Source organism: Musca autumnalis, unplaced genomic scaffold (assembly GCF_047663935.1).
Source record: "Musca autumnalis isolate F117 unplaced genomic scaffold, ASM4766393v1 scaffold_4, whole genome shotgun sequence".
Classification (NCBI taxonomy): Eukaryota; Metazoa; Arthropoda; class Insecta; order Diptera; family Muscidae; genus Musca; species Musca autumnalis.
The window spans coordinates 115,096,573-115,123,015 of NW_027411977.1; the positions used below are offsets into that span (position 1 = coordinate 115,096,573).

At 35.3% G+C, this 26,443-nt stretch overlaps 1 protein-coding gene across 3 annotated transcripts in view; it reads left to right on the top strand.

Moving 5' to 3' along the window:
- LOC141402856 (acid sphingomyelinase-like phosphodiesterase 3b) overlaps positions 1 to 26,443 on the top strand; it is a 767,718-nt gene that overhangs the window by 519,482 nt on the left and 221,793 nt on the right. For all 3 annotated transcript variants that reach the window (XM_073984889.1, XM_073984890.1, XM_073984891.1), the window contains one exon: positions 8,981 to 9,192. In XM_073984889.1, coding sequence (XP_073840990.1) covers positions 8,981 to 9,192 — 212 coding nt within the window. The remainder of the gene's footprint in view (positions 1 to 8,980; positions 9,193 to 26,443) is intronic.

The following is a 26,443-nucleotide window of genomic DNA, read 5'->3' on the forward strand; positions in this document are numbered from 1 at the left end:
ATGTGTGTACATATCGCAACTGTGTTTGTTCCCTCCGCTCTCCATTTAATCTAAGCTGTATTGTTTTTGATTCATATGTCAAAGGCATTTTTATATTGTCTTCCCATCGCCAGTTAAAATTTCGACATGTTCTCCAACAGCACTCCATTAAAAAATTGTCTTCTCTTAAAAATGTTCGCAAATTATTTTATAAAAAATTTTTGAAAATGTTAACACGTTTTTCTGTTTTTGGAAAAATTGATGTCGACGCGCTTATAGGGTTGTACAAACTGACTTATGTACTTGTAGGGACCTCAAACAACTGCTAACAAAATGTAACGAACGGTGTGCGTTTTTCACGACTCCGTTTGAACTGCATCCGGATGCAGTTAAAATGTGAGAAATTGATGTCAATCATTGGATTGCATCCGAATGCGGTTAAAATGTAAGGAATTGGATTGTATTTTTCACGACTCTGATTGAACTGCATCCGGATTGAATTAAAATGTGAGAAATAGATATCATTCGTTGGAAGGCATCCGAATGCGCATAAATTGTAAGGAATGGAGTGCCTTTTTCACGACTCCGTTAGAACTGCATCAAAACATGCTGGGAAAGAACTAGTCTACATTGCACTACTTTCAATTAAAGAACTAGTCTACATTGCACTACTTTCAATTAATTTTGCTAAGTACAAATCACAATGAATTCTCTCTTTCTAACACCCATATCTCAGCTAATTTTTGTCCGATCGACTCGCATGATATTCTATTCTAACTGCACTTTACAATGTATAATATATATATATATATATAAATTAAAAAAAAATTGCCGGATGTTTTCAAAGGATTTTTTAGTACATAATTTTTCAAGGACATTTTTTATGTTCTTGTTATCCATGAATGCAATCATTTAAAATTATTATTATTATTAAAATATAACATATAAAATTATGAAATTATTATTATTATTATATAAAGCCAAAACTGTCCTATTTAATATGACACCAACATTAGCATCGTGCTATGAATACAAGCATTTAAAATATTTCTTTGATTTTCTTTCTTTTCAAATTTGAATGTCCTTTAAAAGGTCAACACGATGAGAAAAAAATCATAAATTCCATTTTACTCCATTTTGTCTACAGTATCAGATGTATGTATATAGTCCGGTTCATGTGTAACGATTTTTTTTGAAAATTTTCGGACTGTGTAATAGGGCTAAAGCCCGAAAAATACTGAAATTTTGAAGGTATCGTTCTATGAAGGCTTTATCATAACATGGACCTTTGTCAACAATTCATGGTGGAGAAGTTTTTAACCACTGAGAAACACAAATGTCAAATTAAAGCTAATTTAGGCCGGAAAGCAGATAAAAACGTTAAAATACTTGAAATAGCTAAACGTGGACCGATATAAACAATTTTTGGTAGAAATGTTGTTTAGCCTCTGAAAACACAAAATACCAAATTACAACCAATTCGGTGATCAAATTGGACTAATACCTTGGCAATTCCTTAAAGTGACAGGTCGGGACTATGGAGGCAAAAACAGTAGTGGACATGATTTTGTTTAGTTCGACTCAATTTGTAAGGAAATCAGATTTAAGATCATACAGCAAATTTCTCATTTTGTTGAAATTACTAGATAGGCTTATCGACATAGTTACCGATACAGAGTCGGCGGCAAAGGGAACTGATGAAGTTCTTTGGTGACAACTGTAACAAACTATAGTCTTCCCAACCTCTGCCCGTAGTTAAACAATTTCACTTCCACTGTAAAACATTTTACTGTTCTTCAAATGTTTGAAAGAAACTCATAATTATTTTGGTTTTCCTAATAGCTCTTTTATCTGATTGAAAAGCAAATTTTTCAAAATGGCTCTTAAGATTTTCCTGAAATTGTATCATATCTTATTTTCTATTCATTGTATATGAAAGAAAGTGCCCCAGAAAAGAACATATCTAAGCACTTACTTATCAATTTTCATACTTTACGTAGAAAGCATGCGTTTAGCCTGATAATATGACATCGTCCACCTGAAAAGAAATTACATTCTTCAATTTTATATCTTTTTACAGACACACTGCATGGCATGTTTGCTATATGCTTCCAATACTCTACGTGGTCTTTGCAGCTAGCAAAAATTAACTCTCCTCTTTTTACATAATAGGCAGTTCCTTTTTCTTTCGTTTCAAGCTTATAAAGAAAATATCTTAATTTTTTATCGTAACCAGTTTTTTTCTTCGTCTACGTATTTTCCTTTCTACCTCTTGGTTTTACGTGCGTTTGGGATATTCAGTTCGAATAAAGGGACACATAATCCCTTGGCATCCTCAGGGAACGAACGGAAATTAACTTTTTTGCTTTACACATTCCTGTGAAATGGCATCTGTTTTCATGGAAGTTGTGTTTATTGGTAGTTGTTTGGATTTTTTTCTCTATCTCTCCCTTTATGATCTAGCTTTGCTGTATAATTGGAAACTGTAGCATAAAGAAATTTAATTATATGCTACTAATAAAATCTCATTAGTGTTTGAAAATATGAGCTAGTTTTTTATTAAAACTGGCAGTCGGAGATTTAAAAGGTATATTTGACAGGCCGAGATTAATAACAACATGTTTATTCCGGCAAAAATGATGCTACTTAATGAAACTGCTGAAGCGATTAGGTTTAATTAAAAATGGCTACCTAAAAATTGTTTGAACATGCAATGTACATAAACTATTTTATCACATGCCAAAGCTATATGCCAGGAAATGTGCGAACAGCAAAAGGCATACATATATGTACGTCATTTTGACAATATCGAACAAATTATGTCCTTGTGTGTGTTCTAAAATATTCGTATTATACACGAAACAAGTAAGAACGGCGTTAAGTTCGACCAGGCCGAACAGGCCTCCACCACGAGTTGCATTGAAGTAAAATGGAACAATTTGTTCCAGGGAGTTCGGTAAAACTATGTGGCTAAACTTCAAAATACCGAAATTCAGGATGTACCGTTCCATGGGGGTTATATAAAAACGTGTATCTATACCTAAAAATATCAGACTCAATGAGGAATAAATACAAAATGTCAGACATTTCGGTAAAACCTTCAAAATACCGAAAATCAGGAGGTACGCTTCTATGGGGGATATAGGAACCCGCGGACCTATACTGATATTTTTCTTCTGGAATATTTTTTAACCCCATGGAAGACTGAATAACAAATATCAGTCTTTCGGTGGAATATTGACGTCACAACTTTCAGAATTACGAAAATCGTGAGATAACTTTCTATGGGGGATATATTGAAACGTGGACCTATATCGACGAATTTCAGTCAGACAGGCATTTACCTGCAACAAAGACTAAATACCTAATTTCAGCCATTTCGATGGGTTGCTGTGGCCACAACCTTAAAAATACCGAAAATCGGGAGGTACAGTTCTATGGGGGCTACAAAGGCGTGGACCTATACCGACAAATTTCATATTGAACGTTTAATACCCCAAATAAAGACCAAATACCAAATTTCAGCCATTTCGATGGAATATTGAGGCCACAACCTTCAAAATACCGGAAATATGGAGGTACCGTTCTCTGTGGGCTATACTAAAGTATGGGACCTTTACCGACAAATTTTATATGGAACATTAAGTACCCCAAATGAAGACCAAATACCAAATGTCAGCCATTTCGGTGGAATATTGATGCCACAACGTTCAAAACACCGGAAATAGGGGGGTGCCGTTCTATGAGGGCTATAACAAAGCGTGGACATGTACCGACAAGTTTCTTGGAGAAAGTTTAAAATGGAATGAAGATGATAGGCTTCGCAGCGGCAAAACACATGGTAGTAAGCAGTACCAGATTTATCGTAGTAAATAAAGTACGAACACACACAACACTGAAGTTGGACATCAGTAAGCTGTAAACACTAGGGTTATGACTTTTTTACAACCTCATATCCCTGTATTATAGCGTGATGAGTTTTGTCATAAGATTACATAAAATCATAATTATAAGGTGATTCGTTGAAAAAACCTCACGCACAAAATGATTTTAAAATTTGAATTTATCAAAATTATGGAAAATTTTTTGAAGTCACTGCAATCAGATATGCTATTGAAAATAAACTTTAGAGTCACATGAGATAATTAAACTGACATAACATTTATTTCTCACTAATTTTCTTCAATTCTGAGAATCGTAAAAATGTCGTAAACGCCTTTATTTAAAGATATAATTTTTTATTAAAAAACAAAAAATTTAAAATTTTTTCAAAGTGGTTTGTGCGTGACCTTTTTCAATATTTGAATGAAATAAACATTATTATAGTTATAAGTAGGTTTATATTTATTCATTCGTGCAACAAAAAATAATTTTTGAAAAAAAATTTTTTTTTTCATTTCATACATTTTTTCAAAAAATTATATTTTTAAAAACGATTTGTGCGTGAACTTTTTTTATATTTCAATGGAATAAACGATAGCGTAGTGATTATTAGGTAAAGGTTCATTCATCCCTGCTACAGGAAATCATTTTTGAGAAAAAATGTCAAAAAGTCATAACCCTAGTAAACACAGTTCCACTCAACTGCAAATTCCACTCAACTGGCCTAATTGCTTAACGAAAGCACGCATCGTTCCGATAACATATCAGCACAGTTGCAAAGTCCATCCATAAATGGATACCAGAGATCTACGCCAACGAACCCATGTTATGACCAGGAGTGTTACTCTACAATCTTTAGCAACGCGTAGTAGGAAAAAGAAAGAAATGGAAAGGCGGCAGTATGAAAAAATCGAGATGTACAGACCCAGAATAAAGTCCGAAATTCTACTAAAGACTGAAACATCAAACTGAGGCTTTGATATAGGCACATCCTCCTGTAGAAACCAGCAAGGTAATTTGTTAACTGATACACATAGTGTGCTCAGGATATGGAAAAATCATTTTTCCAAATGATTGTATCCAATACTAGCGAAGATGACGAAGATATCGCAGATCCAATCTGACACGAAGAACGCGTACGCGACGATTGGAATCTGAGCAACCTGTATCCTGTTCATAAAAAAAGAAGATAGTCATTATAGGGTCCATACTTTGCACAACGTGAAACTTCTATCAGAATTAAATGAGGTTCCATTATGGACTCCATCGGTCCACTACTTCAGGTACCTCCCACACAAAATTTAGGAAAAGTTAAGTTTAGGACCTGCTCTCGAATCGCTTTGATTTTTGTTGTAGCAACTTGTACTTACTGTCCCCATACGACGGTATAAGTTTGATACGTTCCAACTCAAGTTCCCGAGTTCAGTCGATCACGGATGCTGATTGACAACATCAGGCATCTCCTCTGCACGTTCCCTCTGCGGACACCGTAGAGCGAAGATGACAACGAGCGGTGGTTGTTGAGTTTTCTCTCACTGGAATATGTAAAAGTAGTAGTATAAATCGACTCAGATCCTCGGCGATCACTGCAATCTTCTGCGATTGCAAGAACCTTTGCGTTCGCTTGTCCACCAACCTTTGGATAGTTAACTTGTCGCGTATTTACCAATCGTCTCGCGTTAATACTAACCGGCCTCTGTCGGCACCCCAGATTATAATTGACAATCTTTGTTGAACTAACAGGCCTCTGTCGCCTCCCCAGATTACAAGGTAATCTTTGTTGTTATAGAGAAAGAAATACATATCACCAATAAACCAACATATTATTTTATATTAAAAATTGATACTGCTTGTGTTTTATTTTCTTGTTCTTTTCTCCATCCACTGCTCATCATACGGTATCCTGAGCTATTGTTGCACTATTGTAAATACCTATCGATTTCCCCTCCCTCACCTAAACAGGTGTAAAAAAACTCAATGGCACCATACGTAGTGGCTGGAGAGCACGTAACTGTCGAACTGATCAACCGAATTGGTCCAAAATTTGGTCTTCGTCATATTTTGTCCAAACTTAGTTTCAGTTCGAAGATGGGCAATACCGGCCCACAACTTCCGGTACTTCCTTCCAATATTTAAAAAATGTCACTTAAATGGTATGCACGATATCTCTTGAACGGGGCAACCAATTTGGTTCAAATTTTGGATCTCCTCAGATTTAGTTTAAATTCTAAAATGGCCCATATTGGTCCTCTCACAAAAGTTCAATATTTGTGTCTAAGTTCAGATTAGGGTCTGTTCGAAGATCATTAGGAAATGTATACCGATGTTGTTCGTTGTGGTCCTGTTTACAACGATATTATGTTTTCCGTTGAAAAGTCTATGCTTCCTGGCATACTGGTACAAAAGTTATACGATGACCCATTGAAATGACTAGTGGGCGCGATATCTATAAAATATATGACTCCCAACACAAGATCCACTTCCATAATGGACTATGTCGGTCCATTTCTTTAAGTACCTTCTCCGCAACACTTTTGAACTTTAATCCTCATCCACATTTTTGTCGGCAAGTTCAAATGTCCAAAAAAGGCTACAAAATTCTGAAAAGACCCTAAATATATTCGATCTGTCCGTAGATGAAAGTTTCATTTGACATAGGCTGAAAGTATATCTCTGTCAGCAAATCCGACTGATACTTTTTTACTTGTTTTTTAACTGTTTGCGTAACCTTTCCATCCTTGTTTTGTATTCGAGATAGACTTGATAGTAGAAAGACTTAAAAAATATTTCAGAACTTTCGACAGCCTCATACGTTCCAAAGTATTCCAAGCTATGTCTGAATTTGGTATTACCGCAAAGCTCATTCGGCTTTGTAGAATGACTCTAACTAATATTCTCTCCTCAGTTAAAATAGGAAAGAACCTCTCCGAGCAATTCAGTACCAAAAGAGGTTTCAGAGGTTTCAACATCCTGCTGGAAAAGGTTATACGAGATGCAAGCGTCAAAATAAATGCCACAACATACACCAATAGACACATGTTACTTGCTGATGTTGACGTTATTGACATCATGGGTCGATCTGTAATAGAAGAAACTGATACCTTTAAGAAGGTTTAAGTAGAAATTGTTAAAGTAGTTCTGGCTGTAAACGGCCAAAAAGCCATGCTAATGGTATCGATTCTAAATGCGTCCCTAAAACTCGGACCAGCTGTGGAACTTGGTTCAAATAATTTAGAGCAATGTCGTGCTTTGATATTATTAAAGTTACGAAGTTTTTCAGCAATTCGCACACACACGACCCGAACGCAACGAAAGAGCACACAAATGTTTTGATTTGTTTTTGTTTTGCAGCATGCGTGCATACAACGTTACTAACACACTGTCAAATGTTGCAAATATTGAGAATTTTGTGTGCCCTCTTCTTGGTCGGCTGTGATTTAGAGGTTGTTAAAGACTTCGTCTACAACAAACAACATTAGTTGTGCAATAAAAAGAAGAATTGTACTGGCTAAGAAATGCTATTTTGTCTTAAGTAAACAGTTTAAAAACAAAGCCACATCTCGTAAAAAACACACTTTTCAAATCACTGATACTACCCGTGGTAATGTGTGGATCCGAAGCGTGAGTACATGAGCAAGCACATAAGGCAGTGCTTGGTGTATTTGAGAGAAAAGGACTTGGAAGCATCTACGGGCAAATATGCGTTGACGGTAAATACGACATCAGTATAGTTAAACGTATCGAGATACAACGATGGCATTGTCATAAGAATCATACACACAGAATTGGAAGGCCATGGCATCAATGTAGTAAACAAGAAGAAGACGAAATTGGAAAACTCTGTAGTCCAAATTGGAGAAATAAAGCAACAAATAGAGAGGAATGTAATTTTTTTTTTTGGTTTGGCTTGTAGGACAAATGTCCTGTAGAGGGCCAACTAAGTAAGTAAGTAAGTATTTGGACACCCGACAATTTTCTGAATTGTACTGTTCTTTATTTTCAGTTATGGCGAGAGAGATATCTCTCACAAAAATGTTTACCTTTTTGAAGGCATTTAAGAATCGAAAATTCCAAACATATACGAATATTCGATTTTTACGCCCTCTCCCGAGCGGGTAATAGTTGATAAATTAGTCTTTTCTGTGTTTGAGAAGAAACCCCGTTCCAACCAAACCTTTCCCCAAAAATTTTTCGGTGAACGACACCGTCGAATTTTCGGTATTTCTAAGGTTCTAGCCGCATTTTCCTACTGAAATGTCTACAATTTCTTACATAGCCTTCCGTGATGGTACATAACATTCCCACGAAATTCGTTGGCGTAGGTCCACTTTTTAATAAAACCTTATAGAACAGTACCGCCCGATTTTGGAAAGTTTAGAGGTTTCAGTACTTTGTCGTTTTTAAGATATTAGCTACACTTTATGACCGAACTACCTGTATTTTGACATTTGAGGTTCCCGTTGGTCACACAATTTCTCCACCAACAAATGTCAAGATAGGACCATGTTTTGGTATAGTCCCTATATAACAGTGCTCCCGATTTTAAGTACTTTAACGATATTAACTAATTTTTTGACCGAAGTACCTGAAATTTGTTTTGATCTACCTTTTCGAACAAAATTGGATGTCAGTTGATTCATCAATTGTTTGGTTGGCCGAATTAGCTAAAATTAGGTATTTGGGGTTTCGTGATGGATGGTATAAAAACTTCAGCCTGGCAGAACTTAACGCTTTTTTACTTGTTTACATTTAACTAAACACGACGATATATGATACCTTTTAATTTACTCTTCAAAAGAAATAACTAAATTGCATACTGAAAGTCTATATTCGAGAAATAAAAATTCAATACACCCACTTAGGATTGTTCGTTACTTTACATTCGACCATTCATTGCTTTCCCTTGGAGCGATCATTATCATTTTTATTGAAAAGCATTTTTTATTGCTGCCTCTGTTTTATTCAATTCTACATATTCACATATCACTATTTTTACATAAGGATTTTTTCTCTATATATTTCATTGTATTTGGTATACATATCTACATATATGTATGTATGTATGTATGTTTATATTAAACTTCTTTTTTTATGTTTTTTGTTTTGTTTTCAATTCCAGAGATGGTTTATCTCACTCAGCACATCCCATGAACGAAATGAAAAAATTGGAAATCCTGCGCAACATTACCGATTTGCTTGGTCGAACATTCTCTTCGCAATTTGTATTTCCGGTTCTAGGGCATGAGGATGGTACAACAACGAATTTCCGGCACATGGGCGAATTGTGGCGACACTGGCTGCCAACTGAAGCATTGCATACATTCGAAAAAGGTAAAACTGTTTCATTTTACAATATCACACAATCAGCCAAGTTGCACAAACACACATCCCACACACACACACACATTTATAACATTTCAACACAGCGTTGTCAGTATTGGGGATTTTTCCCCAAATTGGGGAATTTTTATTTGAAATGGGGAAAAAAATTTCGACTTGGGGAATTGGGAAAATGTTGAGGAAATCTGAAAAATATTTGGGGATTTTTGGGGAATTTCTTTTTTGACTAATTACTTCAGATTATCTGATATTTTTTAATTTCAGTGCGTGAACGTACGTGACGCACAAAATACATGCATCATATACTAACTGGTCGCAGCTGTAATAATTTATACTAGAACAGTGGGTTGAATTGAAATAACATTTTCCATCATTTCTACTGCTGAAGGGGACTTAAGGCCTGGGTACATATGTAAGCTGCCTCGCCTGCTTGCCTTGCTTGCTTCTGATAAAAGAGTAAAAAAGAAAAGGGCAACCAAGTTCGAAATTTGCTCGGCCTTCTTTATTCTTTTATTTTTATTATGTCAGAAATGAAGCAGGAAAGCGAGGCAATCAGGCAAGACAGCTTATGTACCCAGGCCTTTAACTGCAGAAATGATTTCTGTGTTGATGGACAATGATGAAATTAAACTTTATTTAGCATTCATTCCTCCAATTATAAAAGAGATAAATATGCTTAGGCCCGTTATTATATCCTTTTTGTAGTTAAATGTTGGCCGATATCGGACAGATAACCCGTTTTTTATTCCTACAAGTTTGATTTAATAATAATTGTCAGATAAATTAAAAGGAACTTTGTGTTCCTTTTAATATTTAAAGTGTGCCCAAAAACTAGCAAATTTTGAGAGCAAATTCAAATCAACCAATCCGATTTGAATAAATTTGATGTATACAGATTGTTTTGCTTGAAATGGAATTGAAGATGTCCCTGGTAATGCGAACTTTATTCCTTATTTTTCTTAAAGTAAGGTATAACAAAAAGGGATTTTAAAGAAAAGATGTGAGAACGGGCCTTAATGTAAATTTTCAAACTTATGCACCCTGCTAATATGCATTTTCCCTGTGCACTCGAATATTGAAACCATTTATAAAATAATTAAGAAGATATTGAAAAAATAGTGGTGTCGATCGAAGACGACTCGGCATATTTACCATAAGAAGCCATGGACCTAGGCTTTAATTTTGACTTGCACTTTTTTGAGTAAACAATTATTAAAGTTAAAAAGACCTGTGCCGAATATTTTAAACGCTGTTAATACAAATGCTGAAACCGATGCCTATAAATATGCAATTTTTAAACTTACAAGCAATTGTATCCCAATATTTGCAGCAATTCACTGGGTCAACACGATTTTAGCTCTATGCGAACCTTTTTAGAACCAGTTGTCAACACAAAAATCTCCACGATTGTTTACGAATCGCAATGGAGAAAGTAATTCTTGAGTAGAAAGAGTCTTCTATTTTGAACTATATTCAGAAATAAAATGCAGTACGAGTTGAAAGGGAAAGGGAAGTTTTCAATATCGTTAATTTAATTCATATACAAGTGTATAGAATACTTTACAAGTTTAATAATATGAATTTCAATAGTAAAATAAAATTAATTTTAATTTTTTTGTAATATTTTGTTAAAAAATTTTTGGGGATTTTTTTGAGGAAATTCAATAAAATCTGGGGAATTTTGGGGAAAAGTTTTGGACAAGTTGGGGAAAAGAGTCTAAATAATACTGGCAACGCTGTTTCAACATACATATTGCTCCATTGATATGGTCACTGCGAGATGTGTGTATATGTGCATTAGTCCTGTGACTATCAGTACACATTTTAAATGTTCTCTTTTTTGGTCAAATGCATTTTTTAACCACTACCTGAGTTAGATCGTGTGTTTAGTTTTGTTTCTGCTTCATCATAGCTTTTAAGCGAAATGCAAAGCACACTAAGCAAAACCTAACAAGTAAACACGTTTTATACCCCCCACTATTAATTACGTTGGAAATAGATTTCAGCCGGTTAAAACTTTAAAATACCGAAAATCTGGAGATATCGTTCTGCAGAGGCTATACTAAAGCGTGGACCTATACTGATAACTCTGTGCAGGAATATGTAATAGATCCAACGGAGAATAAATAATGTATGTAAAACATTTTAATAATGAAAACCGGGAGGTATCTGCCTATGGGAGCTCTATTAAAACGTTGACCAAACCCTTAAAAATACCGAAAGGTGGGGAGGTGCCTTTATATGGGCACATGTCCACAATTTTTGGAAGTAAAGATTTTACCTCGATGAACCATAAATACCAAATTAGAGACAATCTAGGTTGACCATGTATGTATATAAAAACGTGAAAATACCTGAAATCGGATGGTACCGTTATAAAAGGGGGCTATGCCGTAACGGGGGACCTATGTCTACAATTTCTAGTGGAAATATTTGTTGTCTTCTAAATAACAGGTAATTAAGACCGAAAATGTACGTAAAGACTTTAAAATACCTGAATCGGGAGGTTCCGTTCTATGGGGGCTATACCCACACATGTGACTACCATCAAAATTACTTAATGTGACGCGTCGCGTTATATGAAGCGTTGGGGCTATACCAAAATGTGGACTTATAATATTGGGGTTTCTGAGTGAAATCGGACACTTATTCGAAAAGTGGTTTTTGATTTTCTTTATTTTTTGCCATGCTGATGCTTATTCTCAGCAAAACATTTAAGTATTTTTTCAGATTTTTTTTCTTACTACCGGTTCCAGAGATATTGCGCTTTCAAAAAGTCGAGTTCTGTGAAAACTTCATGCAAAGAAATACTCAAAACTTTTTTAATATTGCTCCAAATATAAAAAAAATCTTTGTTAATCTGTTATTTCTTTGGTAAAATAACAAATGTTTCACATTGGTATAAAGCAAAAATTGTATTGAAAATTTTTAAAAATGTAAGAAAAAATAGTAATTACTACCACTACCAAATGTGACAAATAGGATTGATAAAAAAATTCAAGAAAATCGAAATATAATAATTTATAAAAATTGATTTTAATACTAAATCGCGAAAATTGCATCCAAGCCCACTATGCAAATTTTTTTCCTATTTTTTACTAAAAACAAAAAATACAAAAAAAGTTCTATTTGGACCAATATTAAAGAAGTTTTGAGTATTTCTTTAAAGAATTTGACTTTTTCAAGGGTGATATCTCTGGAACCGTTAGTAAAAAATCTGAAAATACACTGAAATGGTTTGGTGATACGCAGCATCACCACAGCAAAAAATAACTTACATACATACTTAGCAGGCCCATTACAGAACATTTGTTTCATAGACCGAACTAATAAAAGATCTCCAATTCTCTATGCTTAGTGCTTCGCTTTCTGGAATACCGCGCCTTGTCATCTCTTCATCCACTTGTTTGCGCCATCTATTCTTTGGCCTGCCAATTCTGCTGCACCGCCATGCGGCCAGAATTTATACGCCTTTTTAGTGGGTTCATCATCGCTCATTCTTATGATATGGCCTAGCCAACGCAATCGCTTCATCCCGCTCGCCCCAGCTCGTGGTTCATGCTACATCGATATTTACTGTTAACGCAGATTGGTCCGTAGATCTTTCGAAGAATTTTTTTCTCAAACACGCCAAACACTGCCTTATCTGCTTGCGCAAGTACCCAGGCTTCGGAACCATACATCAGCACGGGTAGTATCAGTGTTTTGTAAAGCGCTTTTTTATTTGGTGAGTTGTGGCTTTGTTTCTAAAGTGCTTACTTAAGCCAAAGTAGCATCTGTTGGCCAATACAATTCTCCTTTTTCACAACTGATATCGTTTGTTGTGTTTACGGTGGTGCCGAGGTATACGAAGTCTTTTACTACCTCAAAATTATAGGAACCAACTTCAACAGTTGGTCCGAGCTCAATGGACGCATTGCGCGTCGACACCATTAACTTGGTCTTCTCGCGGTTTACCGCCAGACCCACTTTAGCAGATTCTCCTTCGACCTTCATAAGGTATCGCTTACTTCTTTTACTGGTCGTCCCATGATGTCTATATCATCAGCATAAGCAAGTAACATGTAGCTATTGGTGTAGATTGTGCCACTTCTTTTGACGTTTGCCTCTCGTATAACCTTTTCTAGCAGGATGTTGAAAAGATCACACGAAAGGCTGTCTCCTTGCCTGAAACCTCTTTTGATACAGAACTCTTCTGAGAGGTGGTAGGTGTCGATCTGCATCTCTTGGGTCTTCTCCAGGATTTGCCGCAGTGTAAATATCTGGTCAATGGTGGGCTTAAGACCTGGCAACTTAAGCCACATTGACATGGTCCAATTATTTCGTTGACCATTGGCTTTAGTTGTAGGTGATAGGGAAAAGAGCACAAAGTCTTATCTCCTATCTTATGGACGGTACACAGGATGCTCAGGTTCCAATCGTCGGGTACCCGTTCATCCTGCCAGATGGATCTAACTATCTGATGCATAGGCCATCAGCACCTGCTGCCTTATTATTTTTCAGCCGGTTTATTGCTGTCTTTTCCTCATCTTGGCCGTGTGGTGTACATTCTATACCATCTTCTGGGATTGGATCTGTGGTATCTTCGTCAACTTCGCTACTATTGCATACCAACAGTTTGGAAAAATGCTCTTTCCATATCCTTAGCACACTATCTGTATCAGTTACCAAATTACCTTGCTTGTCTATACAGGAGGATGTGCCAGTGCCAAAGCCATCAGTTGGATGTTTCACTCTTTGATAGAATTATCGGACTTCTGTCTCCAGTACATCTCAATTTGTTCACACTCCCGCTTTCCCATTTCTCTCTTTTCCCTGCGGAAAAGACGTTTCTCCTCTCTTCTTTTCTCCCGATACCACACTCGTTGCTACTGATTGTAAAGTAGCCCTATATGCCGCATTTTTCTCTTCGGTAGCAGCACGACACTCCTGGCCATACCATGGATTCCTTGGTGGAGGTTTCTGGTATCCAAGTCCTTGAAACGTTTGCGAGGTTCTCTCAACTTTAGAGGGAGTTGTTTTTTTTCTTTCGTTTTTTCATAGTAGGCTGTTTTTTTCTAGGGCGCCCAAACCAAAGTTAACGTTCTTATGGGTGAAAGCGCGCAAAAAATAAAGGAAATCAAAAACTATTTTTTGAAAAAGTGTCCGATTTTACTCAAAAATCGTCATATATTCATGATCAGGGTAAATTCTGAGTCAATCTAGCCATGTCCGTCTTTTGTAATCGCTCTTTCGTCTTGCAATAATTGAGCTAGAACTCTATATTTTTACACCCGAGGTCAAGTTCGAATATGGGCTATATATTTCCACGTTTTGTTATAGTCGTCATATAATAGTACCTCCGGGTTTAAGGTATTTTGAGGATTTGAGCTACATTTTCAGAACGAATTAGCTGTAATGTGGCATTTCATATTTTAAGTGGTCAGAAAACTTTTCCACCAAATTTTGATATAGTGTCTATATAACGATACTTCCCGATTTTGGATATTTTGAGGATTTTTGTTAATTTTTTTACGGAACTACCAGTAATTTCGCATTTGAAGTTCGCTGTGCTTACAAAATTTTTCCCCAAAACTTTGCAACATAGCTCCATGATTTCGACGTCATCTGCGTAGCCAAGGGATGTCGCACCATTTATTCTATAGCCACTATAAATTCAAAAATAAGCTAAGCAAGTAAAAATTATCAGTCGGCTTTGTCGACAGAGATATACTCTAAGCCTGTGTGAATTGAAACTTTCATCTAAGGACAGATTGAATACCGGCTACACAAACAAAATACGTTTCATCATTTTGTGCCCCTTTGGACACCATCTTCGAACTTTATCTAAGATTCGATGATATATTACATTATGCAAAGTTTGGACCAACGCAGTATCCGATTCGAGAATCGTTGTGCGCACCAGCCATTGCACATAAAGGGTGTTTTTTAAGCTAGATAGAGCTTTAAATTGTAAAAAGTAACACCAAAAATTAAATTTTGATGAAACTTTTTTTTTATTTGTTTCAGTATACTCTGACAAATCATCATGAATATACTCATTTGGTTTCATTCTGATGTTCAGGAGCATTTCGAATTACTCATCGTTTTTCTTTCTCTTGAAAATACTCCACTCCTCTATATATTTTTTCTTGTACGCTTCGTTTTGCTACTGACTGCAGAGTTGCTCTGTATGCCGCGTTCTTCTCTTCAGTAGCGTTACGATACTCCTGATCGTACCATGTATTTGTAGGTGGTGTTTTTGGTATCCATGTATAGATTTTGCGGCAGCTCGAATAGACCTTTTTTGCTACTATGATTCCACATTATCGGGCAAGGAGTACCGTACATTGGTTGCAACAAGGAAATGGTCCGAATCGATGTTCGCTCCTTGAATCGATGGGGAAAAATTGTCCTCCGTCTATCACAAGATGAACAATGTGCCTTTTGATTTTCCCATCTGTCGAGATTTTGGATCCTGGTCCTTCTCACTACCATGTGTTTGCAAATTTGATCAGACTTATTCCATTGTCGAATGTTACCTCATGCAGGCTAAATTTTGCCGGGTCTGGGACCAAAAATATTTACCCCCTCAATTTTTGCACTACGCCGGTATTTAAGAAGAATTCGGTTTAAGAAGAATTCGGTTAACTCTCGTCAGCACATCAAACAATATTGACAATGTTGAATATGCCACCTAAGGTATAGAATTAATCGATACTTAAATTCAAAGCTTTGGAAAAGTTGCATGACGCGAAAGATCTAAAGAAACCTTACGGCCACCAACAGATGACTGCTGACCTCGAAACTCTCACAAGAACCTAATTTGGTCCAATTTTTAAAGGTAGTAAGGTATGAACATATTGAAATACATTTTATCCGCTTCCATCAATGTACATACGTAATAATAGTTTTCTTTTGGTGTAGCGTATATCATATATTGCCACGCCGAACATAACCCCATTTCCTTTTTTACTAGCTTCTCACTTTGGCTAAGTAAACATTTGTTGAAATATATTCACTTTCATTCACATTGTCCGTTAGTCCAAAACTTATCCTAAAATTGTATGTAAAATGTTTCCGTGTGAGAGATGCTGGTGTGTGTGTGTTGGTATACTCGATGGAAATAACAAACATTCATTTAAACATTTTCGGTTAGAGACTTGTCGTTAACATGGCGTTCTCTGGCTATTGTGTTGAAGTCAGCATCTCTGGTTAAAAGGTATTCAATTGCAAAGTGCCTTTAACGGAAATTGATTTTGTGGATGTTATTTGAATGTAGCTAACAACACATTTTCGTATATATCTATACACTATAGTAGTACCAAACATTCACCCTATCACATACATACGAGTACATATGGGCAAATACATTTGTGTGATTCGATGTGTGTCCATTTTATTGAAATTTAAATGAAAATAGAACTTCTAAAGAAACTTGAAATGCTGTTTGGCTTGCAAGTAATTTACAAATGCATCTACATATGTATGTATGTATGTATGTATGTGTATGCGAATAGTATAGAAATTTGATTTGTTGACGCGTTTCAGAATAGCACAAATGTCAGAGAATGAAATTCACTCGAAACAAAACTGTAATTAGAGGCAAGTCAAAATTCAGTTCCCTGAGGATAAAATTCTGTTCTTTATAAAATCATAGATAAAAGGACCATTTAAAGAACAACCAAACATTATAGTGTGATTAAAAACGAATTTTAATACCTGCAGAATGAAAAGTCTAGTTGTTTGATGTTTAAGGATGTTCTACGAATTCTTCATATGAAATGTAATTACATATAATGTAGGTAATGTACAGACAAGTTAAAGACCTTGAAGCTCTGCTGGTCTTCTTTATACCCTCAGTCCTCAGACTGACGTGGGTATATACACCTTTCATACGGCAAAAATGTGCATCATTGAAATCATTTAGATCCAAAGTATATTTGGACGAAATCCACTTAGTAATGTCCGTCCGTATGTCTGACTGGCTGGCGCACGATAACTCTCGAACGGATCAGCCTATTCGAAGTGGGCAATATCGGTCCAAACCAACGGACGAAACTTTGGATCTCCTAATAGTACTTGCTTTATACTAAAAAAAAAATTCTAAAAATTAATTTTTTTTTATTTTCATTTATTAATGTATGTGGATGCTTGGGGCGAGGGGGATACAAATTGTCGATTAAACTAAACTCGGTTGGCAATAATTACCTTACACCATTTAAATATCTCAAATGGGAGACCCCCTCATATTGGGGCTATAGCAAAACGAGAAAATACGCTGCTAATATTTCGCAAAGCGGTTTTCTACCTACGGAGAACATAAAATGCCAAAATACAACCAAATAGATTGGTAAATGTGCTTGGAACCTTTAAAATATGTTACATCGGGCTGTACCACTCAATAGATAGATCTTTACAATATTTTGTACAGACGTTCTCCATCCACTGATACCCCAATATACCAATTTGCAGCAAAATCGGTTGAAAGATTAACCTAATACGTAAAAACGGTCGCCACCGATACGTGGGGGCTCTAGGAAATCCCAGATCTATGTGGCCCATATTTATCCACATACGACCCTCAACTATAAGAAACATTTTTGGAAAATTTTAGCACCTACGTCCTTTACATTAAAAGTTATGGGTAAAGTTCCACTAAAGTGCCCATATTTCGCAATGTGCGTTGTCGAAAATTTAAATTTGCTTCTGTAGAAACCATGGCAGAACTACCAGGTAGTGGCATCACACCAGCTGATCGAATATGAAAAGTCAAATCCCTTTATAAAAAAATTATTTTTGTTGTAATTTCCCCAACAACATAAAGAAAGTTTTGACATAACATATTCAAAATTTTACGATGCCACTACCTGGTTAATTGTGCCATGGTAGAAACGTAGAAAAATTATCGACAAGCTTTCAAAATCCAATTTTTGAAATGTTTACCTAAAAAATATACACATAAAAATTTTAATTTCATATTTCGTTATTCACATTGCATTTTGGTACGTAAAATTTTACAAATAGAAAAAAGGTAAACGGTTCGACAATATTTGACATCACAAATTTGGTTTTTTAATCTGATACATATGTCAAACATTTTGAAGCAGGAAAGAAACCAATGTATCTGCCTTGCGAAAGAAAGGTAACCTGTCAATTACAATTTTTTCTTGTAGTGTTCCCAAAACTTCAAAAAAATATACACAGTCTGTGTATGTGTGAATACTGTTAGAGAATATGCCAAACAATTTTGAAAACAATCGAATACAATGATTTGTATAAGGGGTATTACTTACGTCTTTGTCCATTTGTATGAAACATGCAAAAGGAAACGAGATAGATCCATAGTTAATTTTAGGGATATACATAGAATAACTTTCCATAACTCTTATGCATGTCCGTCCTTTCGCAGCGTAAAGGGCTAGGTACATAATTTTGTTTTTGATCCATTTCACCCCTTAGTATTTCACGATCAGCACCAAAAACTAATCGTTTCTATTCTGGGGGGAACCTGGCCTCCTGATGGACACCAGGGTTTCGGAGTCAAGGTATTTTTGGCTCGACTCCGACTCCAGGCGAGTTTGTTTCACGACTCCGACTCCGGGTCGACTCGGAGAGTGAATTCCTATACCACTAAAGTAAAATGTGCACAAAATTGTAATTTTTTCCTATATTTTGGCCTATATAGGATAATGTGTTAGTTTTTCCTTACATATTAATTAGAAAGGGCATTCGTTTGAATACATTCGAACATATCAATACTGTTTCTGCCGAATCTTACATTGACAAATAGCAAAGCTAGAAAGTTTTTGTTGGTTTTCCTTTTTTTGCACGAGTATATTCTCCGAATTTGATATATTGTTAATATATTATGCGAAAATTTTCGAAATTTACCGAAATACATAAACATACGGTTTTTTTTTGAAAAAGTAACGGGTAAAACTGATAAAGGACAATGAAAACGTGACAATGTCGACTTCTTGGATATGGGAAAAGTACATATAATTTTCGGTGGAACATTTTTATAGAAAATTTAATTTTGTTTTACTTTTTGAGTTCAAGAACAAAAAGGACATGGAAGAAACTAAGCTAGAAGGACAGCATATTTGACAGAAAGGTTCCTCATTCCATTTAACTGAAAACATGTCATCTAAAAAGTGATGAAACAATATCGAAACAGAGATATAAAACTATTTTCTCAATGATTGATGGGGGTCAATCAAAAAAATCATAATGTCATGACTCAGAAATTTCAGCTATGGGATCCTTTGGGGTTCCCTTCCCCGGATCTTAACTTCCATTTTGCGTCACAGGGTATTCAGTAAGATTTCCCATAGAGACCACAATGTCTTTAATAGAAGACAAGCATGACTTCTCATAAAAAAAAACAAGATGAGAATACCAATAGACCTTTGTGAGAAGACCAGTAAGACTTCTGACGAAAGAGGTTAAAGGTCCAATCTTAATTCGATTGTCATAGAACTTTACTTTTATTTGCAAAAATGTAACGAATCAACAAAATACGGATGAATAGACTACACTTCAAAGGATAGTAAATATCCTGTGAATTGTCCTTTAACTTAGTATAATATATAATTTGCATATATATTTTTTTATACCTTTCTTTTTAAAATAAATAAGGATTTTTAAAAAAGTTCTTGTTCCAAATATAATATTATATTTCTATAACGTGGAAAAAATTTTGCCCAGAGACGGAGTCGATTTATTTTTTTCGACTAAAACTCCGACTCCAGCAAATTGCTCGACTCCGACTCGAAGACTCCGACTCCGAACCCCTGATGGACACACACCTCAAAAACGCTTTATCTCGTCGAGATATTAATACACATGGGGGTCTACGACAAATATTTCGTGGTGTTACATGCATTTTTGGAAAAACAAACTTATAATACCCTTTCCACATTCTACAAGTTAAAAAGCCTTAAGTTCGGCCGGGCCGAACTTTTTATACCCTCCACCATAAAATACTCTGAGCTAATATGGAATTATTAGTTTTCTTTCTTTCTGTTGCGAAAGTACCTATGCACACTAGGGTTATGACTTTTTTACAACCTCATATCCCTGTATCATAGCGTGATGAGTTTTGCCATAAGATTACATAAAATCTTAATTATAAGGTGATTCGGTGAAAAAACCTCACGCACAAAATGATTTTAAAATTTGAATTTATCAAAATTAAGGACAATTTTTTGAAGTCACTGAAAACAGATATATAATTGGAAATAAACTTTAGAGCCACATGAGATAATTAAAATGACATAAAATTTATTTCTCACTATTTTTCGTCAATTCTGACAATCGTAAAAATGTCGTAAACGCTTTTATTCAAAAATATAATTTTTTAACAAAAAACAAAAAATTTAAAATTTTTTCAAAGTGACTTTTTTCGCGACTTTTTTATATTTGAATGAAATAAACGTTATTATAGTTATTAGTAGGCTTATATTTATTCATTCGTGCAACAAAAAATAATTTTTTGAAAAAAAATTTTTTTTTCATTTCATATATTTTTTCAAAAAATTATTTTTTTAAAATCGATTTGTGCGTGAACTTTTTTTATATTTCAATGGAATAAACGATAGCATAGTGATTAATAGGCAAAAGTTCATTCATCCCTGCTACAGGAAATCATTTTTGAGGAAAAATGTCAAAAAGTCATAACCCTAATGCACACAATTTTAGCTGGAGAAGTCACTTGACCACTAGAAACCCTAAGTGCCAAATTATAGCCAATTCGGCCAGAACATGTAGCTAAAAACTTCAAAATACCGGAAATCGGACGGTACCGCTATATGGGGCTACAAGAAAACGTGGACCTATGCCCATAATTTATGGTGGTGAAGTTTCTTGGTCATTGGAAACCCTAAGTGTCAAATTATAGCTAATTCGGTCTGAAAATGTAGCTAAAAGCATCAAAATAGGTGAAATCTGGCGCTAACGCTATATGGGGGATGTACCAAACCATGGACCTATGACCATAATTTTCGGTGGAGAAGTTTCTTGCTCACTGGGAAACCTAAAGGTCAAATTATAGTTAATTCAGTCTGAAAATTTGGCTAAAAACTTCAAAATATCTGAAATCGGGCTGTACTGTTATATGGGGGCTATACCAAACCGTGGACCGATATAGCCCATCTTCGAACTTGATCTAAGTTCAGGCCAAAAACACATGTGTACGAAATGCCAGCCCTGTTGCTCAACTCATTCGGAAGATAGCGTGATTACAACAGACGGACGGACATGGATAAATCGACTTAGAATTTTACGCTGATCAAGAATATCTTTAACGACTTCCTTTGCATTGGTTCAAGTGCTGATGAAAAGATCGGATCTTTCACGACTTCGTTTGAACTAATGCAAAAGATGCCATGAAATCACGTCATCGCATGGAACCCCTTCCTTCAAATTTTGCTGGGAATATAATAATTGTTCCACAAACATCCCATAAGGGACAAAGGAGACTTCTCTCATACCAATGAGTACACCCCGATTTATATTTCCTGATATGGGGACCTACAGTTTATCGCCGAGTCCGAACGGCTTGCCCTAAGCCACCACTTGTAGAGAAGTTTTACATGACTGAAATACTCAGAAAATGTCGCCAACATTACTGAGGGGTATTTTCCCACCGTTTGAGGTTACCTGGCCGGGGAGTCGATCAAAGGTGGCGAAATACCCCTTAGTAATGTTGACGACATTTCCTGAGTATTTCTGCCATGAAAAACGTCTCTACAAGTGGTGTCTTAGGGCACGCCGTTCGGACTTGGCTGTAAATGGTTGTATGTATAAATCCCAACATTATACGCCAGGAGGAGGTCAATGGGTGCATTCACCTTCACCAAAATTAATATTTCAAAAAAACTTTAACGGTAGGGACACCGAGTACATTTTGAAAAAACGTGGCGAAGCGACCCCTTGCTGCACCAGTTCAACAAAAAGGTAGTAACACAAACTTTTCTATTTTTCAGTAGAGACAAAAACTGTTGGTACATAAGTAGTAGTATGAAGAGTGAAATACCGGTATTTTTGACGAAAGAATGGACAAAGAATGGCAGATTTTTACAGTGGGTCGGGTAATTCATTTTTTTAATAAAAAGTTAGTTACTACCCTTCTGTTGAACAGGTGCGATATGTATAAAATTGGACAATTAATACGCCTGGGCTCCACGCAATTCGCAATAATCCACAATCTGGGAATTTCTCTGTCATGATAGACGCAATTATAGCATGGGAGGAAAATGTGGTTCTCTACAGAAAACCCACTTTATATTAGGCAGTAGCCTAACTGGCATCAATAGAAAGGTCAAAAGTTTATTTTCCAAGTATATCTTACTTACCTGGAATATGTCTTCCAAGAATAAAGATATAAGCTGTATATTAATAATTTTCACAATTTTCACACAAAAGTTGTGGTCCATTTAACCCTCTAAATATTATCTGATCATCATCTCAAATTGCAAGCTTCCTCTTCGTCATATACCCTTACCTTATTTAACATTTCGCGTTTATCGGACTGTTGTTGGTATTGAAAATTGGCTATAACGGTCCACGCCTCCATGTAGCCTCCATAAAAAGGTAGCTCCCGATTTTCGGTATTTTTGAGGTTGTGGCCTCAATATCCCACCGAAAAGGCCGAAATTTGGTATTTAGTCTTTGTTGGGGGTATAAAATTTTGCACCTGAAATTTGTTGGTACAGGTACACACCTTAATAAAGCCCCATAGAACGGTACCTCCCGATTTGCGGTATTTTTGAGGTTGTGGCCTCAATATCCTACCGAAAAGGCTGAAATTTGGTATTTAGTCTTTGTTGGGGGTATAAAATTTTGCACCTGAAATTTGTCGGTACAGGTCCACGCCTTCATATAGCCCAATAGAACGGTACTTCCCGATTTTCGGTATTTTTGAGGTTGTGGCCTCAATATCCCAGCGAAAAGTCTGAAATTTGGCATTTGGTATATAGCCCCCATAGAACGGTATCTCCCGATTTTTCGGTATTTTGAAGGTTGTGGCTTCAATCTTCCATCGAAATGGCTGAAACTTGGTATTTATTCTTCGTTGGGGGTATACAAATTTCCACCTGAAATTCGATGGTATATGTCCACGCCTTAATTTAGACCCCGTAGATGGGTACCTTCCTGTTTTCATTATTGTGTAGGTTGTGGTCTCAATCTCCCAACGATATGGCGGAAATTTTACATTTAGTATTCGCTTAGGGTATACAACTTTCCTCCTGAGATTTGTTGGTATAGGTCCATATCTTCATATAAGCCCCATAGAAGGGTACGCCCAATTTGCCTTCATTTAGTCCCCATAGAACGGAACCTTTTCAGTAGTTTAATGGTTGTGGCCTCAATATCCCACCGAAAAGACTGAAATTTGGTATTCGTTGGAGTTACAAAACTTTCCTCCAGAAATTAATCGGTACAAATTAACGTTTTTCGATTATCGTTATTTTGAAAGTTTTAGTCACATTATTCAACTCGAATAACTGAAGTTTCGTATTTAGTCCTCGCCACATAATATAACAGGTACAAAACATTCTTGCTAAAAATCAGAGTGTTTAGGTCCACGTTTTGGTATAACCCCAAGATATTTTGAAGATTTTAGTCACATTTTCTACCGAATTGGTTGTTAACTGAAATTTTGTGTTCCCAGAAAATAGAAAACTTACTTGCAATAAATAGACATATACATACTAGCCATATACATATATCCAGTCTAGACGATATGGCCCAATTTTAAGTATTTCGAAGGTTTTTTTGTAACATTTTCGAACCGTTATTGGGTGTTGCTAGAGGATACAAAAGCTGAATTCGGAAAATTGTAAATATAACATCCGTTAAGATATTCTGCTCCTGCAATAAATTTAAGTAATTGTTTTGACCTATCATGTTACCAACAGCTAGGCTGATACGGCTACCTAGTTTCATATTACTTGGTACGTACATATATACACACATGTCAACCGATGCGACATAAAAACACACATATGTATGTACTACATGCATATGTATATAATCTATATATATAAATGAGCTTGGTGATAAGTGACTGACTGACTGACTGACTCATCATCAACGCCTAGCCAAAACGGTTAAAGCTAGGAGCTTGAAATTTTACCAGTGGGTCACTGTTGATGCAAATGTGCGTGATAAGGCCGGGTTTTAGAAAATTCGTCCTGGAACCACAAAAAATAACAACAACAAAAATCCTTATTTTTCATTACTATTACGTACTTATTCACTTAGTTGGCCCTCTGCAAGACATGTGTCAAATTAACAATGCTATAACTTCTTGATATCGTAAGTAAATCACACATAATTTCAAATTTTGTAGTTTACTTCTAGGCGCACTTATTTTATCGTAAACCACTAAATAATAGAAAGACAATTACGCAAAAAATACAAACCGATCCTGATTTTGTTTTCACATAACAGGTGCCGCACAAAAGATTTTCATTCGTTAAAATCCAGTTAGAAAAAATGATTACAAACGATCCATTTGTAAAAATTTTGATTTTCAATTTAAAATTAAAACAAAAATTCTTTCAATAAATAATGTTGGGTTTGTTGAACAAAGGAGTTGATGTTGAAGACAACATTAGGGGAATAAATTCAGAAATCAGCCAGAAATAACAACTACTAAAAACTGTATGGACCTGACTTTTTGGTAATAACTAAATGTTTGCAAATCAATGAAAGTGCAATAAAATTGTGCATATTACAACGATTTATTTGCAATTAAGAATTTTATCGTATATGGAGATGTACAGTCATAACTATTCAATTTTCAATTTCAAAATCTGTAATTTGAAGAAATTGCTAAATAATTAATGAAATCAATAATAGTCCCCAAACCAGAGACAAAAGATTGGTTCTGTAATTGAAAACGATTTTGGAGTATGTGTGTTACGTGAAAAAGGCAGAAAAGTATTACATAACAAGTATTCATCACGAAGGGTTAGGAAAAAGTTCTCTCCCCTCAAAATATAAAGGAACGAATCAGATTTGCTACTAAGAAGATTTCAAGCCCGTTAAAGTACTTTGATGACGTTATATTTTCTGATGAGATGAAAATTATATTGCACTATTACGACGGAACCCAAAAAATATGGCGCAACCCTCCCACAGCCCTGGAAAATGAAAATGCAATACATACTGTAAAGTTCGGAGAACTGTAAGTTATGGTATGGGCATTAGGGTTATGACTTTTTTACAACCTCATATCCCTGTATCATAGCGTGATGAGTTTTGCCATAAGATTACATAAAATCTTAATTATAAGGTGATTCGGTGAAAAAACCTCACGCACAAAATGATTTTAAAATTTGAATTTATCAAAATTAAGGACAATTTTTTGAAGTCACTGAAAACAGATATATAATTGGAAATAAACTTTAGAGCCACATGAGATAATTAAAATGACATAAAATTTATTTCTCACTATTTTTCGTCAATTCTGACAATCGTAAAAATGTCGTAAACGCTTTTATTCAAAAATATAATTTTTTAACAAAAAACAAAAAATTTAAAATTTTTTCAAAGTGACTTTTTTCGCGACTTTTTTATATTTGAATGAAATAAACGTTATTATAGTTATTAGTAGGCTTATATTTATTCATTCGTGCAACAAAAAATAATTTTTTGAAAAAAAATTTTTTTTTCATTTCATATATTTTTTCAAAAAATTATTTTTTTAAAATCGATTTGTGCGTGAACTTTTTTTATATTTCAATGGAATAAACGATAGCATAGTGATTAATAGGCAAAAGTTCATTCATCCCTGCTACAGGAAATCATTTTTGAGGAAAAATGTCAAAAAGTCATAACCCTAATGGGCATAGACAAATGAAGTGTATAGGCAAAGGATTACTCATGTTGAGTGCTGTCAACAGACTCAAACCAAACTACTCAACATTTTTCGAAGTCTATTTTTGAGAAAAATTGAAAAATTTTCTTTTACATCTGAGGATTCCGTCAAAAACTAACCCCATACAGTTTTTGTTAGAACAAAATGTTTTTAAAATTGTGTTTTTAATTGAGTTGTTCTGAAAACGAAATCGATGTTAACAAATGAATCGTATAGACAAAGGATTACTCACTCGATTTGTTCCTAGGTTTTACCATTTTTGAGATATAGAAGTTCAGCTCACAGTTTTAGGTTTTATGTTAGGTTTTCGCGAGTTTGCTTGAAAACGGCAAGTATTGTCAAAATGGGACTAAAAAAATTTTAAAAGCTGTG